This window comes from Vicia villosa, linkage group LG4 (assembly GCF_029867415.1).
Source record: "Vicia villosa cultivar HV-30 ecotype Madison, WI linkage group LG4, Vvil1.0, whole genome shotgun sequence".
Lineage (NCBI taxonomy): Eukaryota > Viridiplantae > Streptophyta > Magnoliopsida > Fabales > Fabaceae > Vicia > Vicia villosa.
The window spans coordinates 174,844,904-174,867,590 of NC_081183.1; the positions used below are offsets into that span (position 1 = coordinate 174,844,904).

Consider the following 22,687-nt stretch of genomic DNA (forward strand, 5'->3'; position numbering starts at 1 on the left):
CAAAAGGGGAGAGTACAAAGTGGACAAATTTTTATAGAACATTTAAGGACAAACTCCATGATTGCGGACCCTATGACAAAGAGGTTTCCACCCAAGGTCTTTCATGAGCAAACTGCTCACATGGGTGTTATATAATTAGATGATTCTTTGATTTAGTGGGAGTTAGTCATTGTTATCAGTTATGTTCTATGTTTGATAGTATATATACATACTTATATATTCATATTATGTTCTGATCAGAAATAAAGTTTAGTTATTCAGTTTATTTCACTTTGTATGATAATATTGATTTTATTAAAGTAAGGTGGACCAGTTGAAAATTGACATGTATTGATCACCTTCATGTGATTTTAATGCTACATATTTCATGATTAATCTATGTCATTTAGTTGTGTTTATATTTGTGATTGTTGATGGGTTTAATTATGACTGATATAATGAAAATCGCTTTGGTCCTATATATGGATATAATTAATGGACGAGATGAGGATATGTTCAATGTTCATAATGGAAATTTTGAGCTCATAAAGTTTAACACATTTATAAGGATACATATATGACTAGTGGGAGATTGTTAGAATTTTTGGGTCATACATGTAATAAATTAATGTGTTAGGACCATTATTTAATTAGCCGAATTAAAGTGATCTATTTAATGTAAGGTTTATGGCTAAGGATGTAATTGTCATGAAAGATATTATGTAGATACCAAAAGTCTTATTTCTATTTTTGTGATGGGTAAAATTGAAATAAGAAACCTTGAATAATCATGACCCGTCATGGAAGGGCATGAGATTCTAAACTTGAATAAACATGACTCTTCATGAAAGAGCATGTGATTCTTATAAATAAGGGGTTATGGTCCCTAATTGTAGACACTAGAAAAATATCATAGAATATTTATTCTCTTTATCCCATTGAAAGAGAAACTAAGGAATTAAAGAATCTACAATTGGAAGGTCATTTTCCTATCAAGATTATCTTCTTCTCATTGAAATTATATCGATCCTAAAGGTACGTTTTCGCTTTCTATTTCATCTTGAATTAAGTATGGGTTCATAAAGTTTTAATTAATTAAGAAAATTTTCAACAGTAACCTCTAGCAAGTCACAAGATGAATGTAATGGTGATGTGGATTCTTATTCAAATAACTCACAAGATTTACAAGATCATAGCAAGGATTCTGATTCATAGGATGAATCCGATGAGGACATGAGCTTTGGTAAGATATTATCGAAAATTCAGAGGAAAAAAAAAGCACCAAATTAGTTGGGAATTTGAGGCTGACATGCATGCAGAACTTGGAAAGAATCCAGTGTTATGCATGAAGGCTGTCTGCGCTCTTTATCGACAGCAAACTTTCGAGTAACAGGCGATCAAAGGAACATTATGCCGCAGCGGGCGTGGATATAACTATCATGATGCTGACAGGTAGGCCATATGGTTTTAAATTTCAGTTGGAGTTACTATACAAACCGTTATAATGCAGTTATGTTGCCCTTTTAGTTGCGGAGACTTCAAACTCTTTTATATCGCGGATGCAATTAGGGATGCAGACAGCAATTTAAAACCATCTCTTCTGGTTAACAATGTTTCTTATTTTCTTAGGAGTTAAATTCGTTTTTAGTCCCTATAAATATGCGACCCTGAAATTTTAGTCCCTCTAAAAATTTTCTTCAATAAATGATCCTCGCATATTTTTCCATTCCTAATATTGGTCCCTCCTGTTAGTTTCCACTAACGGAGGCTAACGTGGCACGCCACGTGGAAGGAAGCTTGATAAAAATCTGAAAACATTTAAAATTGCGGGGGTTTAGAACCTTTTCTAAACTAACCCAGACAAAAAACAAAAAAATTGGTTTTGGACTTTTCTCAAACACCTTGCAAGCATCGTTTGTTAATTCTTGTTTTCATGGCATTTTGGTTTTGGATAGGCAATGATGCTTGCAAGGTGTTTGAGAAAAGTCTATAAACCCCCACAATTTCAAATGTTTTCAGATTTTTGTCAAGCTGTATTCGACGTGGCGTGCCACGTCAGTCTCCGGTAGTGGAAACTAACGAGAGGGACCAATATCGAGGACCGAAAAGTTTGTGAGGACCATTTATCGGAAAAAAAATTTAGAGGGACTAAAATTGCAAGGTCGCATATTTATAGAGATTAAAAACGTTTTTAACCCTTTTCTTAATTTAATTTCTGAACTTGGGCCACTGAAAACTCAAAATATGCAGAATATTATTGATGATTGAGCATTTATTATTTCGACATCTATTTTCTTGCTGAAATTCAAATTTTACCGAGGTAATCATTTGGCTCATTTCCTGATTGATGGCAGTCCTTATGATGACATAAAGAAGACTGTGGATGAGTTGGAACAATTCGATCTGGAAGGAGTTGAAATTTGCAGATCACTTGCAATTCGCTACTCAAAACAACCATAGGAAATTTTCAAGAACAAAGAGAATCTACTTTTCCCTTAACTATCACATCAACAGGTTTCTACTTTCTAATCAAAACTAGTAAGAGACCCGTGCTCCCGCACGGGTAATTTAACTATGATATTGTGTAAATAACTAAAAAATATATATATAATTTAGAATTTTCAAATAATAATTATAAAAAAAAATAACAACAAAATATTTGTTAATGTATAACACATGAATGAGTCTTAATGTCATAATATTTAGATAATGGCAAATACAAATGTAAAATTTGAAATAATTTTTTTTTTAAATGAACAGTAATCATATAGATTTAATTATATTGAAATAATCATACACAAAGAAGAAGAAAATATAATTGCGAAATGGAGAAAAAAATTAATATTTAAAAATAAAAATTTTTCTTAAATTAAAATAATGATTAATTAAACTAAAATAAATATTTACTTGTTAGTGACCCGTGAGATAAATACATTTTTAATGTTATTAAAATTAAAAAATACATTATACTATCATGATATGGTATAAAATTATTTAAATACAAATACATTTAAAATGAATTACTTAATTATACAAAGAAACAAATTGACCTATGAGACAGAAAGAGAATAAAAATAATTTTAACATTTAAAAAATAAATAAAATATGTATTATGTTAATTGTGACCCGTAAAATACAGTCTAATAAAATGATAAAATTTGTATATGCATATCAAATTATTAGTATATTAAAACTGTCATAAACAACTCAACATTTTTAAATATATATTCAATCATCATTTTAAATACTTATCAATTCGAAAAAGTATAATATGTGAAAAAATAATAAAAAATAATATTCTAATTGAATTCCAAATGATAAAGTTGGAGTTGTTAAAAACCTATGCAAATATCTTAAAAATATGCGCTAATAATTAAATTAAAACAAATAATATTATTTTGGTCATAAAACAAATAATTATACTATTTTTAGTCATATGAAATATATTTTTAATTTTTAATTATTAGTATCTTCTTTGTCAATTTGACTCCATCTCAAAGCATGGTACAATTTTACCTAGCTCTCAATGAATTACAATGAATATCTAGTTTAAGATTAGCAAACCATAAATTAATATTACAAGAGTCAAGTTTTTCAAATTTATCTCTTATTCCTGATGCAACATTTTAAATTTTCTAATTTTTTATTGACCCGAAAAGCTACCAACTTTGAAAAATCTACAAAGCCTGATTCAGAATATTTATTTTGAAATTTAAGTAATAAGTTGGATTTTTCTTTTTAAAAGCCAAAGACACCAATTTATTAAATTTCATTAGCCATGCCAAATACAACAGCAAGCTCCCAAACACACCACCAAATACAAACAACAACTAAACAACCTATCTCATTACTACCAAGTCAAATACATTTAATTCTAACTGGTAATCAATTCAACACATCATGACAGCAAAATGCCTATCCTTTCAGACAGAGCAATGTAAAAATCACCTAGACTAAAAGAACTTGCACCGAAAATATCTTCGGATAAACTCTGCACATAAGGGAGACTTGGACAAACTCTGCAAGATCTGCAAATCTGGAAAAAAAATATAAACACATCAGTGCTCTGCAAAATTTTGCACGAGCTTCAAAACCTGAATGATAAAAAAAATACAGCATTCGGATCCAGATCCAATTGAACACTGTCAATTTGATGATTTTGCACAAACCTCCAACTTTGTAAATGCTGCAAACAGTCCGACACTGCTTGCACCATTAAGGAGACCTCCAACTACAAAACATCTAATGAGCTACTTCCTGCGAACCACTCTTAACCTTCAGCATTATCTTCCCAAACAGTCCCTTGGATTTGTAATCCATTGCGCAAGAGTGTAGTTGAAACCACCAATCTTGCTCTTACACCATTTCCATGAATATGCATAAAGGTAATTGTTTATTTAAAATCAAGTTATTTCACTTCCTACTATACATTGTCGGGTACAAGTTAAAAAATGTATGACTTTTTGAAATGTTTTAAATCCATGTGGAGAAAATTATACAAAGATATCCATCGTTAGTCCAGTGTATCTTTCAACTTGTGAGATTATTTGAGAAAAGGTAATTGTATTCATGCCTGGATGTCGAAACCATGTTCCACGGAGAGAGCTGTAATAGATTCTAAGAGAGTAATTGTTTCAATTCAAACCTTGCATCAACCATCTATGTCAAGTTTATATGTGTTTTCTTGCCATGATCACAAAACCTATAATGCTTTTACACAAAAGTTGGTATTTGTAATTAAATTTGATTTAAGTGACATAAAATTAACAACTTATTTATAGTGAAACCACACCATTTAAACATGACATGGGTAGTGAGGTAAACAAAACATGATCACAAAGATAATATATCTAAGTTAGTATGTGATAACTTCTGTAAAATCATTTTAAAGATTTGCAAAAGAGCGGATTCTCAAAAATTGTCCAAAGATCAAGTTGTTGAAGATTGGTAAGAGACTAAGTTTTTAAAGATTGGCAAAACAGTAGCATGAGTTTTATCATCACTTACAATTACACATGAGTATTGTTAGAGTAAATCAACAAAAAAGTGTATAACTATTTTAGCATCATTTATTCTTCCAGCCAAAACAAAAAAGTCAAATTTTTATAAATAGTGGAAAACAGACAAGTAGAAAAATAAGATAAGGAAACAATGAAGCCATATACCTTGGCAAAGCTAGTGTGGGCTATCAACATCAAACTACATACCTAAACCAACAATAAAACCAGGCCAGTTGCAGCCAAACCATGGATATTTTTTATAGAAAAAGTTCTAATTTTGATTTAGATATCATTGTTACCTGAAAAACAAAAATATGTCAACTTAAACCACATATCCAAAATCTGATTTTGATTTCCAGATCTCACCATATAACATGTTTGCTGATAACCGGGCCAAGATCTGCATCAAGTTCAGTTCCAACATTTACTCTAAGAGCTTTCACACGGTCTAGGTTTTTTGCTCCAACTGCACATAAAAAAATCACATTTTCAGCTTCAAATCAAGAAACCCTAATTGAAGATTGTGTTTTGCTGCATAAAAACCTAAACAAACTCATTTACAGAACTCCAAAAGTCATTAAAAATAAATTGAATTGAATGATTATTATGAACATATTTAACAAAATATTCTTGAAAAAACAAAAACAATTGACGGCGGCACGTACCAGAACCAAGGGTGTCCTTGACGGTTTTGGCGGAGGGGTGTTGTTGCCTCCGAGAACGGCGAGCAAGTATGCAGTTATCACCTTCATGTTTATGTGACAGTGTCTTCTCATCAAATGCAAAAGTAATGAAGTAACACAGAGAAAGAGTTATAGAGATTTCAGGGTTTTGTTCAGATGTTTTTAGGGTTTGAGGGGAGAGAAGAGAGAAGAGGGAAGGAGAGAAAGAGAGAGACGAGAGAAAACTGATTCAAAATGTGTGAGAGAGAGAGAGTGTAAAAACAAAAACGTGTAAGTTCATTTGGAATGGAGAAAGGTGCCGAGTGTCAAATAGTTATTGGAAAGTATAAAAGTTGTAGTGTTAATTTGTAGTGTCAAAGGCAACAACATCATCCTTTAGTAGATAGTAGATAGTAGATGTTGAGAAATGGAATCATGTTTGTGTTAGTTTTAGCAAACATTAGCACATTAGAAATGGAGTCATGTTTATATAAATTTTACTGTGACAAACTGTTGATTATATTTATTATCGTCATTAGATATGTAGCTTATACAGTATGGAGTGACTATGGAATGCATTGCGTAAGGTGTCTGTTTTTCTTTTTTGGGTTAAAATAAGAGCTCTCTATGTTTTTGTTTCTTAATGCCTAGCTATGTATCAAATATTTTGACATAACCAGATCTATAAACCGACACTGGCGGCTTCAGCGGCTTCAGAATGGTTTGGTTGGACTAGTTCGATCGGGTGATTATATTTAAACTTAATCAGTTGAACCCCTAAATAAATAATTTATTTCAAGTTTCAAGTTGATTTTTTATTTAATGAATGTTACTATTTAATCCACTAATTAAGGCAAGTAAAATTTGGAGATTCATCTTGGTAAATGAGGAAAGCAAAATTCAAAAAAAATTGAAAATGCATCCCCGTAAAATTGGAAAGGTCAAATTCAAAGATACATTTGTAAAAATGTGCAGGAAAATGTAGGAAAAACCCCTAAACACGAACAAATACCAACAAATGTGTATGCATACCTATACAAACCATCTATTTTGAATGTAACTATAAACTAATGCATTTGAAATTTTATTTTACCTAATACAAGCATCACAAATAGAAAGGAAATGAGAAACTTATTGATTGAGAGTTGTTGTGCGAAAGTTTAAATGGAGTGAATAGAATGCACTAGGATTGATTGCAATGAGATAGAAGTAGTATTGAAGCTTGAAAATGGCATAGTTCTTCTTGTTCACTAGCTATTTGAAGTGTTTTTAAAAGTGTAGAAAATGAAGAATGAAGGAGGAAGGTTCTGGCGCGAGGTATATGAATTAAAATATGTTAGACATATCTTCTTGAAACGCATTTAGCGTAAAACGCCGAGTTTTAAAATGGTTATTACGGAGATGCATCTCTAAAAATATTTTTGAGAAAAATGGGGTGACTCATTCACTAAAGAGTTTGGTGTGTAATTTGGGTGCGTTTGGAGATACATCTCTGGAATCTAGGGGATTTTGTGACTTTTTACGGTGGTCAATTATCACCCCCTATGTGGTGGATAAAGTAATGCCCTTATCAAAATTGTATTTTTTATTTATTTAAGTCCATTTTAAAATTCAAACAGAGTCTCTGGATTGATTGGATCGGTCCTATAAAAAGGTGGTAATATAACTATTAATAATTCACACACACAATCGTGAGTATTGTGTTTCAATCTAGGTGATGGTAAGTTAGAATTTGCACATGAGACATTAGATAGCTTTAGAGGAATACTCATCCCACCACATAAAGTACGCCCCCACACTTACGAAAACTCGAAAATATCCTTATTGTATTCGTAGATGTATCTCCAGACACACCTAAAATCAAACCAAACATCATAATTCAACCACACACCTCATTTTGCCATGATATAGTACGGAGATGCATCCCCGTATATATTATGAGGTGTATCAAGAGATGCATCTCCATAAAACCCCCTGAATGCTTTATAGGCGGCAACATTGTCCTAACTTTGACATTTTTTAGGCTAACTTATATTTTAGGTCATTTTAGACCATAAATTAAAAAACACATACATTAATTGATTTAAGAAAACTACGCATTAAAAAAATTCATTACATTAATTAAACTAAATACAAAATGTACATGCCATACATAATTTGTTGCGAAAAGACAAAAAATAATACAAATAAACTTAAACTATTGGGTATGTCTAACTACCTAGCTTCTCCTCCACATGTACTGCAAGGCATTTCGTGCATGGGCAATAATGTCTTCTACGAGGGCCAATTAGAGACTGCATTCCTCAAAAAGTCCAACATTTGTGCCCGATCTCGCCATATCCACAATACACTGACAGACCGACAATGCACCCTTGATGTGGTGTTCTTAGCATTCATATCTCCTAATTAGACAATCTAGGTGGTCTTCCAAGAGCGTCTAGTGTCATAACAGGACGTGACACCTTATAGAGCCATGTGATATAGTCGTCTACATAAGTCCGTTGTACAGGAGCTGACAGTTTGCAATTGTATGGCTTCAAGATCTCTGCGGCAGACTATGGGAGGAGCAAAATATGAGGGTGTCTCGAAATAACCTGCAAATACCCAAATAAGCGCATCACTCGTTCGGACAGATACACATACATCAAACTTGACCCTTAAGACATCCATCGGGAGTATAACGAAATGACATCCAACTGACGTGATTGGCAGTGACTTCCATATGGCAGAAGACAATGTCATCGGCTATATTGCAGTCAAAATACACCGAGAAGGGCTCGATCGCCTGATTCCCTTTATACAGGATAAAAGCGGTGTCACGTGGTCAATCCTCAGTGTAGTCAGGAACATGTTCCCATATGAAAATGCAAGGAAAGTGAGAGAGGACCCATCCTTGAAAATGGTTCAGATAAAATATTAGTAACAAGTGTAAAAATATAGCTATGAAAATATTAGTACCAATAAATTACCGTAAGTCGCGTACAACTTCCTGTCAACTGCTTTGTCTTTCAAAGACAACCTTCACCCAACTTCGAGTACAGGTAGACCACACAGGTGGTTCCCCAATTGTACTCGTGAATCGCCTTTAAGTCGATGAAGTATTTAAGGTAGACCACATCGTCGTTAATTCTCTGAATTTTATATTAAAATTTTCTACGGAGATGCATCTTTGAACTCATCCTAATATTCAGACGAAGATCTATCTCTAGGCTAAATTTTGACAAAATAAATGTGACTCACCAATTTGCTCCGAAGACTATGTAAAAAAGAATGCGTTCGAATATGTATCTCTGAATTCTACGTGGATCGAAAAATAATCCCTAATTTTAGTGATTGCTGAATTTATTATTATTATTATTATTATTATTATTATTATTATTATTATTATTATTATTATTATTATTATGAGTCTTGTCTCAATTAAATAATTGTCATGTTTACCGTACAAAACAAAAATTAAATAATTTGTAAGTTACAAAAAACATTTGTTTAGACGTTAAACAATAAGTAAAATAACGTAAAAGAAAGAAACAAAATAGCAATGATAAAAGTGATAAAAGTATGAAAAAAAATCTTCCAAATTTCTTGTTTGATACCACCGTTACTAATTTAATACAATTTAGGGTTAAATATGTATGAGGTCCCTGTAAATATGGCACTTTTCAGGTTTAGTCCCTACAAAAATTTTCTTCGAACTTTGGTCCCTCTAAGTTTTTCCGTCCCCATTAAGAGTCCCTCCCGTTAGATTCCACTAACGGAGGGTGACGTGTCATGCCAAAGGTGTGAATTTTTTTTTACTGCTGTTTTTATTGGTGACACGTAGGACAATTGTGTTAAGACAAAAGGGGATCGTGAAAAAATTTTAACCCTAATTTCTTCTGCAGCTTCCTTCTTCATCTCCACACTCTCAAATTTCACTATCCCCTTCTTTGCCTTTCCTTCTCTTGCTTCGTTTGAATTAGTCGGTCAATTGAATACGTCGCTCGCAAGCTCACGATGTCATCTTCGTCAAGGAGAACGAAGCCAACATCTTCATCAAGTGTGAGTACACGTCCAGGTAGAAGATGTGCGTGTGATGCTCGTATGACTTCGTATTACTGTAAGAATGGACCTAACAAAGGGCGCCTGTTTTGGAGATGTCCATTTTGGCAAGGTGATGAAACTTGTAACTTATTTATATGGGATGATGATATTGCTCAACGAACCGGTGTTCACGAAATGTCAGATCATGAGAGCAAGATGAAGGAGGTATCAATTTCTCTTGAAACTATGAGAGAGTTGTACGAAATTTCACAGAAGAAGAACAAGAAATTGAAGGTGAAGATAAAGTCAGATGTTGTGTATGGAAAGATGAAGACTTGGTGTATTGTTGTGTCTGTAATGGTCAATTTGTATTTTCTATGGAAATGTAATTGTTGAATCAGTGTTTGGAATGTTCATTTTGGATGTAATGTTGTTGGTACGAAATCTGAGTTTGTTAATTGTTGAATTAGTTATATCATCTGTTGTTGTTTTGTGGCCAATAATCTGAGTTGGATGTAATGTTTTGTTGAATCACTTGAATCAGTGATTTTTTATGGCCAATATGTATTAATGTTGTATCAGTGTTGTATCAGTTATTCTCATTCAATTATAATCTGTTTTTGTTTACACCAGTTGACATATATTTGTCTATAATTTGTCTATATTTTGTCTATATTTGACTATAAAATTTGACATATATTTGACTATAAAATGTGTCATTAAAGTGACATATAATTCATCTTTAAACTGACCTGTAAAACACATATATTTGACCATAAAATTTGATCAGTACTTGACATATAAAGTCACTTACTAATGACTTATAATTGGTCTCCAAAATTTGCACAAAAAACCATTGACATACCATTAGGTTTGATACATATGTTCATAAAACACAAAATAGATTGCAGTAACATGAAAATAGTTAGAGGACTAGCCTCACTAACATTACAAACATAACATTTCCTACTGAGTTCATTCAAACTAAACAGCATAGCATCACTAAGTCATCCTACTGAGTCATCCTTTTGCAAATGGCCTCCCAATCTTCTGACTGCTTCCCACCCTTGGACTGGTCTAAGGTTGCTTCATCTTCATTAATGACCAAAGGGTCACCAGGCTTCTTTCCAGGGCCAGCAATATTCTTTGTTTTTATGGTCCTAAGTCTGTCACACTGCCGTTTTTGAACACCCATATCAACAATCTTCTTGGGCTTAGGCTTCTGGTTTGGTTTTTTGACCTAGTAATAATTAACAAATACAGTTAATCTATATGAGTCAGTCATTTAAAAAAGTGTGAAATGTCCAAATAAGACTTACAGGTTCTGAACATGTTGGCCTGGATGAAGAAGAAGCAGTGGCTTTGGAAGGTTTCTTGACCACCTTTGGAGCTTTACCAACAAAAGTTCTGACTGTTCTTTTCACAGGAGTTGTGTCAACATTCAATGGTTGAACGTCTAGAATTTCATCATCATCAAGAAGCCTGTGAATCATTGATGTCAGTATTGGGTGCATGTGTGTCATGATCATTATTTTCAGTTGGAATGGGAGCATCTTGAACATCATCTTGCACAGGGACAACATCTTGAACATCATCTTGAATAGGGACATCATCTTGCACAAGGATATCAGCTTAAACATCATCCTTTTCAGGAACAGAATCAGGAACTGGATCATTTTCAGACACAGCATTTTCAGGAACACCATCTATTTCAGGAACAGCATTTGCAGCTACATCACTTTCTGGATCAACAGTCTTAGTTGCCCTAGATTTTTTTGTCTTGGGTTCCACTTTATCTTTCTTTTTCTTGTTGATAGACCCTGTAGGCCTCCCCTGATAAAATTCATAAGACATAGGTCAGTCTCAATCTCTAAAAATGCAGGAAAAAGAAATAATTATGTTAGTTACAATACCCTTTTTTTGCTTGTTTGACTAGCCTGTGTAGGAGCCTCTTGTGTTGGAGCCTCTTGTGTTGGAGCCTGTTGTGATGTTGTTGCAGCAGATACATCAACTATCTGCTTATTTTTCTTGCAGGTCCTCTTGTTGTGACCTAGTACAAAGCATATCTTGCATCTGTGGGTTGTATTTGTTATTTGCCACTTTGTTTGATTTGCCTCATCAGGTTCTCTCCTGCGTAGTTTTTTGGGCCTCCCTGGGCCACGTTTGAACAATGGTGGCATGATAATAGGATGTGTTGTCTTAGGCCACTTGTTTTGCCCATTCAAAGGTGTTATCACCTCACTATAACAGTGTTCATAAGTGGTCCTAAGATAACATTTGTGTACATACTTAATTGGGTCATCAACTTTCTTATAAATGGCTGCTACAGCATGCCTACATGGTATCCCAATCAACTCCCAATAGTTACATGAACAAGTGTGTTTTTCTAGGTCCACTACAAAGCTATCAGTGAAAAGCACATGTGTTACCTGAAATGTTAACCTACCAGCATATGTTGCTGTCCAACTAGCACTTTTCTCTATTTCTCTATCTAGTCTCCTTAATGGTTTGGTCATTACATAACCCTTATAAGCATTCACCTTTTCCCTAAGTGTTGCAAACCTACCCATCAAGTAGTTTCTGATCCACTCAAACATTGTTATAATGGGTTTGTCTCTTTGCAAAAGTATGGTAGCATTAAATGATTCACTAAGATTATTCATTAAAACATCACATTTTGAGTAGAAAGAAAATGCCTGCTTAAACCACTTGTGTTTGGGGATTGCCTGCAGCCACTCATAAGCATCCACACTTGCTTCCTTGATCATGAGCATCTTTGCCTCATGTGCCTCATAATAAGTTGCCTTAGCAGCAGCCATCATTAGATCCCTAAACAATGTCCCTCCACCAAACTTCTTTTTGAAGTTAGCATAAAGATGCCTTAAATAGAATCTATGCTCAAAGGAAGGATACTCCTCATCAAACACATTGACCAGACCCTAAAACAAATACAGATACTTTTACTAGTCAGATCCTAATACAAATACTTTTACTAGTCAGACCCTAAAACAAATACAAATACTTTTAAGTAAATATTGTACAACATAAATACTTTGTATTTTAAGTAAACAACATAAATATTGTACCTTTTGCTGGTCAGAAATAAAACACCATCTTCCATCACCAATATCTTCCAACAACAACTTCATGAACCAGCTCCAAGTGTCTTTTGATTCATTTTCTACAACTCCAAATGCAATTGGCAAGTACTGATCATTTGGATCTCTTCCTACAGCAATGAGCAGAATTCCACCATATTTGTGCTTCAAGTGACATCCATCCAATCCAATGAAAGGTTTGCATGCTTTTTTTAATGCCATCTTAGTCCCATCAAAACACATATAACACTTCTCAAATCTTGGATTTAACCTTTCACCAGAACATGTTGTGTTGAGTTTGAATGTATTCCCTGGGGATGCCCTTCTTAACTCAACACCATAAGACCAAAGGAGGTTGAATTGCTTACTAGAGTCACCTTCCACAATCTGTCTAGCAATCTGCCTTGCCTTGAATGCCCTACAACCTGGGATTTCTGTTGCATATCTAAGACTAACATCTGCTACCACATCATTCAACTTCATCTTTGTGTTGTTCTTCAACCCATCCACAATGACCTTAGCCACCCAATCAGCTTTAGCACATCTATTAAAGAACTGTCTTCCACACTTGTGCTTAGAATACAAGGTTTTAATCCTAAAAGTAGTGGATGTTAGGACTCTACTACATAGCACAGTGTAATCACACTTCTCCTTATCCTTACATACAACCCTACATCTATTGGCATCATTATTTTCAAACTTAACTTCCCTCCCATTAAGAACATTGTGCTCTAGTATAGCATCTTTAAACTGCCTAAGTGAACGAAACTCCATTCCAACTTTAAAAACAAAATCTTTCGTGAAAGATTCTTCTGCATTGAACCTTATAACACATGGTCTGTCATCACCACTATCATCATCAGCTCCACTGTCCAATTCATCTGTCATGTATTCCTCCTCAATTACATGTGCCTTGCCCATCTCATCTGTAATAAATATGTTATTGTCTGTTTCATTAGGGACAACATTGTTTGTAACAGGTGGACTCCTAATTTCACTAGTTTTACCTACACCAACTAATTCCTCAATCATCTTCAAACCCATTCATCATTTCTTCCTCACTGTCATCAAAGTGTACATCCTTGATACTCTCATCACTTGAATCTCCACTGCATTCATCTAATGGTTCCTTCTCTGATGCACAAGACTTACCCTTCCCTTTTTGCCTAACAGAGTCCATAAAAGTCAGCTCTCCTTCATCTGGTTTTGGCTCACAATATATCTCAACTTCAGTTCCATGACCAATAGCATAAGCAGCCAACTCAGCAGAATCTCCATCATCTCTGAATGGATTTAAACCAGCTTCAAACGATCCTGCTTCATGTTTCCACCACATCTTAACCATCTCAAAATCAAATTCAGGGTCAATACTCTTCACTAAATCACAGGCCTCAAAGAAAGACCAATAGTCACTATCTTGACCATTAAAAGCATACATTTCCCCACCATCATATTTCATTTCAGGGTCTTTTACAAACTTGCCCCTTGTGTAGAAAATAACTTTAAACTTAGACATTTCCTGTTAGGGCAACACAATACTTAATTCAATTTCTAATTAGGGCAACAAAAAACGACAGATAAAGTACATATGCTGTACTCAACAGATACGACATAATAGTCAAAATCCTTGTCCTATAGTAGTTAATGTTTGTTTAACAACCACTATCATTAGAAAATAGCAAAATGTCGAAGAAAGATGAACCATTCACATACCTGGTCCACGCAAAGTCGAACGAACGAATCAGCTCCACTAGGCTTCGTTTTGGGACCACAAGGTGCTTCGTTTTAGGACCACAAAGATGCTTCTTGTCTGGGATGTTGGGACCACGATGTTGGAAGAGAGAAGATTTATCTAGGGTTTGCAGTTGAAAAGAGGAGAGCTTGAGTGAAAACGAAATGGTTAATCTGTGGGTGAGTTTTTGTTTAAGTGAGTTTACCTTTATCATTTCCACGCTGGCGAATCAGAAAGAAATAAAATCCACGTATGCGTTACACGTCACCCTCCGTTAGTGGAATCTAACGGGAGGGACTCTTAATGGGGACGGAAAATCTTACAGGGACCAAAGTTCGAAAAAAAATTTTGTAAGGACTAAAACTGAAAAGTGTCATATTTACAGGGACCAAAAACTTATTTAACCCCACAATTTAACTCAACCTTTTAAACTTGCACCCACAAATTGTTATCTTGGGAAACTACAAGAAAAGTGCTGATTAGCTGGGTGAATTTGCCAGGTGACATCCACCTCGCAAATTATTGCAGTTGCGGGGTGCAAACCACCTCTCAACCCATTTTTTTTTAAAAATCATATATTAATTTTTTTTCCATCTCGCAACGGAGGGAGGGGAGTTAGAAATTATGGGAAACAACGTTGCAGGGTGTTAATCACCTCGCAACAATGTTTTAAAAAAATTATTGAAAAATCAAATATTACATTTACTGAAAAGTCAGGGTGGCAGGTGACTGTTTGGTGATTTTACTGACACAAAAGTTACAAAGTGAAAAACACCCCGCAAGTCTCAACATAAAAAATATTTACCGGGTGTTTCGCACCTCGCAAAATTTCTTCAATAATACCTTTTCATTTTCATTTCCCACATTCAGTACTCACCCAAAAAACCCTAAAACTCATAGTCTTCACCCCAACACCACCATCGTCTTCATTACTCACCATCGTCTTCACCTCGCAAATCTCAGTCTCTCTCTCTTTTTCCTAAAAATCAATGTCTTCAGTTCATCGTCTTCAGTTCAAAACAGCCTTTGCTTAACAACAACAACGACAACTTCTCAATTTGGTACACTTAATTTACTCTAATTTATTTTGTAGTTCTTTCAAGATATTTGTTGGATTCAATTTGGTCCTAGGTGAAAAATCGGCAAGAGGGTTCAATTTTTTGTTTATAGAGGACACACTGTAGACTGGGGATTTTCATCATTCACTTGCCACCGGCCTTATAATTCTACAATCTCGTTCGGTAAGTTTTATACTTTCGTTGTTGTTCCTGTTCTGTAAATTTCAAACCGTTATTGGATTTTGAAACAAATTTCTTATGGAATTTGATGTTAGATATAGGTGTATGTGAGATGAAATAAGAGGTTTGTGTAAATGTATCTAGTTGTTGTGCTCCATGTGTTTGATGAAATGCTTGACTTAAAATCGTTAAGTTACTAAACATTCTGTTTTGGAAAGAGACTCAAACTGTCATTTACGGTTAATTTATGTGCTGAATTTGGTTCTTTCAATGTGTGGATTATGAGATACTACCAGTTTCTTCAAAATCTTTTTTTACACTAGCATCTTTTAAGTCTGAATATACTTCTTTGGAGGCCAGAAATGGATACTGATTTCTAGAAGTATTCTTAAGGAAAATAGGGAGACGCAGATTGATTACGCATAAGATATTTTGATTTAAGATTGAACATCAATTCATTCCCACTCAACTCATTCTTCCAATTGTATCATTAGCATTTCTTAATTTTTCAATTACTAATTTTTCAATTTTTTGTTTATAGGCAACAGAAAATATCCAGAAGCTACAACAGCAGCTGAGAAATTGTCAGGAATTGCTTCTCAAGTATGTAACATACTGCAAGTTGATATATCCATTTTTCTGCAATTTATTAGTAACTACCATCATTGCAATTTTCATGTTCATTCTACATTACCATTGTGATTGAATTTCATGAAGCACTTGACATTGCAAACATTTGATTATGGTTTTAGACTGGTAATGTTGTTGTATATATATTAGTTGTTTACTATGTCAAGTTTCAGTTTGTGGTTGACTAATGTGTATTATACTTTTAGTGGATTGAAAGAGTTTTAAGGTCATAAACTATGTAAGGAGTTAACCACCCCATTCAGTATAACTGAATCAAAATCAAATGTTCTTTTGTCCTAACTTCAATAGTTATACTCTTTTAATTTGCAACAAACATCCAATGCTCATTACTTCATTAGCATAATGTGAACATGTTCAAGAGTTTAAAAGAAAATGATGCATTCAAATTATAGTAACCTGTCATCATATCATTCTGCCTTTTCGTTGAAACTACTAAAATACATGCACATGTGAATTATTATGCACCATATTCATTTTATGAGCTGCATACATTCCATATTTTATTTCTTATGGTGTAGCAAAGTATAGACAACATAGAGTGCGGCCAATCATCTCAATGACAGCAAGTTTACATTCTTTTTTGTGTTTGGACTGAATTTCACATTAATTTATGTCTCATGCCCATTGTTTCTACCTCATTTCTATGTACCATAACAAATATGTTGTCACTATCATTTTTGTACCATAGTTGGACTGTAAGTGATGTTAAATGTGTCCATATGTTTTGTCAGCAAGTAGATGCTTTAAGTTGTGTCCATATGTTTTGTCAGCAAGTAGATGCTTTAAGTTGTAAAATGGTTACACAATTTCATGGCCAGGGATATGATATGGTGTCATTTTGTTCTTATTATCAAGTGAGTATAGCTAACTATTGTGATTGTAGTTATCAAGACTAATGTAAGCTTTTCTCTTCCATTGGTAAAATAGAGCTCTTTCCTTGTGATTTTTATTTAGAACAGGTCTTTGTGAAAGATAATGCAAGTGTTGCGCCAAATGTTATTTTCTATTACTATTTTTTTATTTAATTTAATTTATTTACGTATGTGTAGGTGGAGTACCAACAGTTGAAAGTGGAGCTTTTAGCTAAACATCCTGAGTTAGGTGGTCGACGGGGACGATATCCTCTTGATCTAGCTATTGATCAATATTTGTGGTTGAAAGCAAGTAAGGGAACGGTTGATAACCAAGGAGTGGTAGACGAGAATGATAAAGAAAACGAAAATAACACAAACGTCTCAGATCCTTGAGTGAATATTATTTTAAATGTAAATATTTTGGATTTATTATAAATTTACAAGTATGAATTTATTTATATTAAGTATGAATTTAAATATTTGGAATTAATTATAAATTTGCATTTTAATTTTTTTTTGAATTTAAATTATTTATTATATTTATATTATTCTAAATATTAATTTTAATATTTAGAATAATATAAATATATATTTTTTTATTATTTAAGTTACAATTTGCGTTGTGCATTAAACCTGGTATCTTAAAATATTTGCCAGGTGCATTTCACCCTGCAAGTATTTGAATATTTAAATATTGCTAGGTGAAATTCACCCCGCAACTCACCTCACGTATCCCCTGACTCACCTGAGCTACCTGCTCTGAACGAATCTGTCACGTTGAACAAAGTTGTCTGCAAGTCTTGGAAAGCGTGTTTGCGGGGTGTTTTGTACCTGGCAACGTTGCGGGGTGAAAACCACCTGGCAATGTTGCGGGATGCTAATCCCCTTGGAAATATTTGCGACTAACGTTTTTGCGGGGTATTTGTTCAACCCCGCAATTATTGCATTGCAGGGTGATTTTTGCTTTTGCGAGGTGAATTTCACCTGGCTAATTGCAGTTTTTTTTGTAGTGGAATGGTTGGTCTTTGGAAAGAGGGGTTTACCCGATTGTGTTTGGTCGGATTGGAACACTTTTCCGGGCTGTTGTTTCGGTTAGAAGGGGTCTGTTTTTTTTTTTCTTCTGTTTTCCGGACTGCTGTATTGTTTTAGGTGGGGGCTGTTTTCTTTCTATTGTCTTTTGGTTCTGTTATGGTTGTAATGGGTTTTGCACCATCTTTATTAATACATCCTTTGCTTATTAAAAAAAAAAGTTTGTCATAACCGTACTATCCTACCCCTAATTACATAACGGGTAATATATTTCAAACTGATGATAACTTCTCCGATACTCATCTTATAACATATAATACTATATTTTTTCTACTCATCTTCCTTTCATCACTTCCTACTTGTAGGGTTCTGTTATCTTTTTGGTTTCATAAATTATTTCTTCAGTCTGGGATATACTTACGCTATACACAAGTTCAGATGACCTTGCATTATAGGGTATGCCTACAACTTCTTCTTCCTTTTTTTTCTCTCTACTTCATATTATTTTGTACTGCATTGTTCAACCTTCTTTTACTTAAGTTTTAGGGTTTATATTATTTTATCATTTATATACGTTTCTGGTAAATAACTCTTGAGTTTCTTAGTCAACTGTTTTACATGAATGCAATATCTGAGTTAATAAAAATGGTTGGAATTCTATGATAAAACCAGGTAACGAAGTTATAACTAAAGAAGATCGCTGCAAAAATATGGTAGAATCTACTACACACAGTGCTGCAAAACCTAGTTCTGTAAATGTAGTTGATATCATTGATATTAGTGACGATGAATTCGATATTTCGAACACAGATAGACAAGGTAGTGGAAACATTTCTCTTGCGACATGTTTTGCAGGAGAGAAAGAAAAGGACTTGGACCACAATCCTGCACAAAACAATGAAACTTTGGATTTTTGTGAAGATATCTTATTTGATGCTAGTGCCAAGAAGAAACGGACTTGTAATGTCGTTATGAGCGAGTCTGAAAGTCATGATGATGATGATGATGATGATGATGATGATGATGATGATGATGATGATGATGATGATGATATCAACAACTCTCTAACCACTGCTAATTTAGAGGTTGATAAGGTCAATGACATTCGAATGCCAAGGCAACACGGTCTAAAGAGATTAAGAAAAATCGCAAGCAAAAATCAGGATGATGAAACATCTTTTGATAGAGGTCATAAGGTGAAATATCAACAAAGAATTCCAACAATTGATGATGATGACACATTAGAAGAGGATTTGTTGTATAGTGAGGAAGGTGATTTGAGTGATTTTATTGTTGATGATGATTTTGATGTGTCTGATTGTGAAGACATGTCTAATAAGGCACCAAATGAGCTTAAGTGTGACTCGGAGTCTAATTCGAGTGGCTCACAGGATTTATTACAAGATAATAACAAGGGTTCTTATTCGGAAGATGTATCTGATAGGAAAGGTAGCGGAGAAAAGGGAAAGAATATTGACTCCAATAATGACCAATTCAGCGAGGAAAATTCTGATAAAGGTGAAGATTTCTCGTGTGTTGTAACTCGCAAAACGAAACAGACCCGTAATGTGGTTATAAGTGAGTCTGAAAATGATGATACCGACGATGATCAGCCAATTGGTAAACTTCTGAGGAAAAATGTTAAGGAAATAAGTGTTGACGAGTTAACAAATATTGTTGATAATGGTGATGATGATGCTAATGATGGTGGTGATGATGATGATGATGATATGCCAATTAGTCAAGTTATGAGGATGGAAAAAGCGAGTAGGTGCGGTTCAAAGCGTCTAAGAAAATGTTTAATCAAAAGTCGTGATGCTAAACCATCTTCGAGTATTCCAACAAATGGTGATGCTCATGATGATGATGATGATGAATCAATAGAGGACTTATCACTGAGTGAGGGAGGAAACTTGAATGGTTTTATTGTTGATGAATCTGATTTTGATGCATCTAATTGTGAAGTAACCTCTAGCAAATCACAAGATGGATGTAATGGTGATGTTTACTCTGATTCGGATAACTCACAAGATTTACCAGATTGTAGCAAGGATTCCGATTCACGTGATGCATCTGATGAGGACATGAACTTTGGTAAGATATTATCCAAAATTCAGAGGAAAAAAAAGCACGAAATTAAATGGGAATTCGAGGCTGACATGCTTGCAGAACTTGGAAAGGATCCGGTGTTATGTATGAAGGCTGTCTGCACTCTTTATCGACAGCAAACTGATGATGAACAGGTGATAAAGGGAACAGTGCACCGCAACGGTCGTGGATTTAACTTTCATGATGCTGACAGGTTGGTAGAAAATATACAACTATAAGATTCATGCTTCTGTTGTGTTTATGCTATATGAGTCTTGGTCTTTGTGTTTTTGTTTGGCATGTGGTATGTGTAAGTAAGACTATAAAATGTCCTAAAATCTTTTTCATATTCAAGTTTTTGCACAAAATTTAGTTTAATTAGTATTGTAATAATTGTAGTTCCATGTTATAAAAGAACTAGGGGAAGGGTCAGTTGAAGATCTTAAGAGTCTTTAATAGGACTAGGATCAACAATTCAAGAATTACGATGAAATATCTAGTATGAATGGTCGTAAATCACATTGAAACTGTATTTTAATTGAAGGAAATACCGTACAATGGATGGAGAAGACTCTCTTTACAATTATAGAAAAATGCTCACTGATTGATAGTCTTACAGTGAGAATATCCCCTACTGAGTTGATAATTGCTCTCTCTTCTGCATTCAAACAACATGGTAATGGCTGCAGTTGCACTGCAACACCGGTCCCTACTGCTTTCTTCAGCTGAGATACATGGAACACCAGGTGTATTTTAGAATCATGGACTCAGCTTCTCATTGGGTTAACTAGTTTAGGAATTGAATCTATAAGGTTGTGCCTTCAAGTAAACCTTATCCCCCAACTGTCACCTCTCTCCTCTCTTATCCGCCTACTCTTTTATGCTATTGTGCGCTCTGCTCAACTGCTCCTTTAAGGCCCTATAATCGGTAAAAAACCTCCAACTTTCATCTTTCTTTTTAACTTAGATCAATGGACTAGCATAAGGACTTACACTTGGTTGGATTAGTCCAGCAGCTAGCATATCCTTCACGAAAACCTCAATGACCTTCTGCTGATAGGGATACCGATAAGGACGCATCTTAGGAATCGGGGCGCCCTCCTTGAGGATAATGGCATGATCACACCTTCTTTGAGGTGGTAACTGGTAACTCCTTTTCTTGAAATAAATCATTGTACTCCTACAATAACTCTTCTAATCCCTCAACATCACCTTGAATCTCTTGGGAATACATAGTTAACATTCCCAATTCCACATAGTACCCCTCACTGCCTCTATTCAGATCCTTCATCATGGACTTCAGGGATACCCTCTAATCTCAACCTTCTTCCCATCCACCATCACCTGCAGCACATGATCTCAAACTCATCAACACCTCATAAAGCTTTTCTGAAGTGGCATCCTGGAAACGAGCGAAAAATGCATGACGCAAAGAAATCCAAAAAATTCGCTCAGTTCGAGCCTCCCACCATTGAAACCAATTGAGAGCCCTTCCCTCAAAACAAATTAACGCAGCTAGTACTTTCTCTTCATCTGGAATTTGATTAATCTCAAAATAAAACACCTCTCAGCACGATATATCCAACCATATGGATCTCAAAATGCACATATTTTAGAGGGCTATCAGTCTATTTTAACTGCATAAGCATTGCAAACACACAAACAATATGCTTAATTGAATTATCATTTTCCTAATGACATTATCTTGCATTCTCTCTTTACTATTATAAGTATCTTTCTGATTTTTATAATTATTTTAGACATAGTCGTATGGAAACTTTTGGATTATAGGTTTTTATTTATTTATTCGGGTTTGTTGAATGCTGCATGAACTATATGCTGACTAAAGTGTTAACTTCAACTGTGATGTTGGCTTGTTGGTGTTAGGGGTTCAGTTTATGTTGAAGTTGTGATGTCATTTTAGTTACAAAGACTTCAAAATCAACTATATTGCAGATGCAATTACAGTTACCGAAAGCGATTTAAAACCATCTCTTATTGAAATTCAAATTTTGCAGAGGCAGTTATTTGGCTGATTTCCTGACTGACGGCAGTCCTTATGACGACATAAAGAAGACCGTGGAGGAGTTGGAAAATTTCGATCCAGAAGGAGTTGAAGATTGCAGATCACTTGCTCTTCGCTACTCAAAACAACTATATGAGATTTTCAAGAACAAAGAGGATCCACTTTTCCCTTAACTCTCACATCAACAGGTTTCTAATCAAAATGTTGAGAAATGGAATCATGTGTTTATCAGTTTTAGCAAGCATTAGCATGATAGAAATGTAATCATGAACACATTTTGCTTGATATATGCATGTGTATTTTGAAA

At 34.4% G+C, this 22,687-nt stretch overlaps 2 protein-coding genes and 1 long non-coding RNA gene across 3 annotated transcripts; 1 reads left to right on the forward strand and 2 right to left on the reverse strand.

The window, feature by feature from the left end:
• Window positions 1-3,398: 3,398 nt before the first annotated feature.
• On the reverse strand, window positions 3,399-6,079 carry LOC131600358 (uncharacterized). Its single transcript, XR_009283119.1, has 3 exons — window positions 5,645-6,079; window positions 4,149-5,445; window positions 3,399-4,015 (listed from the first exon to the last, which is right to left on the reverse strand). It is a non-coding gene; the product is annotated as an uncharacterized LOC131600358 (long non-coding RNA).
• Window positions 6,080-11,296: 5,217 nt separating this feature from the next.
• On the reverse strand, window positions 11,297-13,683 carry LOC131598357 (uncharacterized). The gene is made up of 3 exons (XM_058870969.1): window positions 12,751-13,683; window positions 11,602-12,603; window positions 11,297-11,497 (listed from the first exon to the last, which is right to left on the reverse strand). The coding sequence occupies exons 1-3, from the start codon at window positions 13,681-13,683 to the stop codon at window positions 11,297-11,299; spliced, it is 2,136 nt and encodes a 711-aa protein (XP_058726952.1).
• A 1,626-nt stretch (window positions 13,684-15,309) lies between these two features.
• LOC131596041 (uncharacterized) lies at window positions 15,310-22,687 on the forward strand. Its single transcript, XM_058868597.1, has 7 exons — window positions 15,310-15,555; window positions 15,626-15,735; window positions 16,274-16,335; window positions 17,433-17,648; window positions 18,632-18,722; window positions 18,939-20,568; window positions 22,373-22,687. Exons 6-7 carry the CDS (start codon window positions 18,977-18,979, stop codon window positions 22,551-22,553), a joined length of 1,773 nt encoding a protein of 590 aa, XP_058724580.1. The 5' UTR covers window positions 15,310-15,555; window positions 15,626-15,735; window positions 16,274-16,335; window positions 17,433-17,648; window positions 18,632-18,722; window positions 18,939-18,976; the 3' UTR covers window positions 22,554-22,687.

Bases quoted from the DNA above. Each gene is read 5' to 3' on its own strand.
- LOC131598357 (XM_058870969.1), bottom strand. From the start codon at position 13,683: ATGGGCAAGGCACATGTAATTGAGGAGGAATACATGACAGATGAATTG. The intron at 12,604-12,750 runs GTACAATATTTA...TATTTGTTTTAG, and splicing joins TTATTTCTGACCAGCAAAAG to GGTCTGGTCAATGTGTTTGA. The intron at 11,498-11,601 runs GCTAGTCAAACA...GAATTTTATCAG, and splicing joins CACAAGAGGCTCCTACACAG to GGGAGGCCTACAGGGTCTAT.
- LOC131596041 (XM_058868597.1), top strand. From the start codon at position 18,977: ATGGTAGAATCTACTACACACAGTGCTGCAAAACCTAGTTCTGTAAAT. The intron at 20,569-22,372 runs GTTGGTAGAAAA...CAAATTTTGCAG, and splicing joins AACTTTCATGATGCTGACAG to AGGCAGTTATTTGGCTGATT.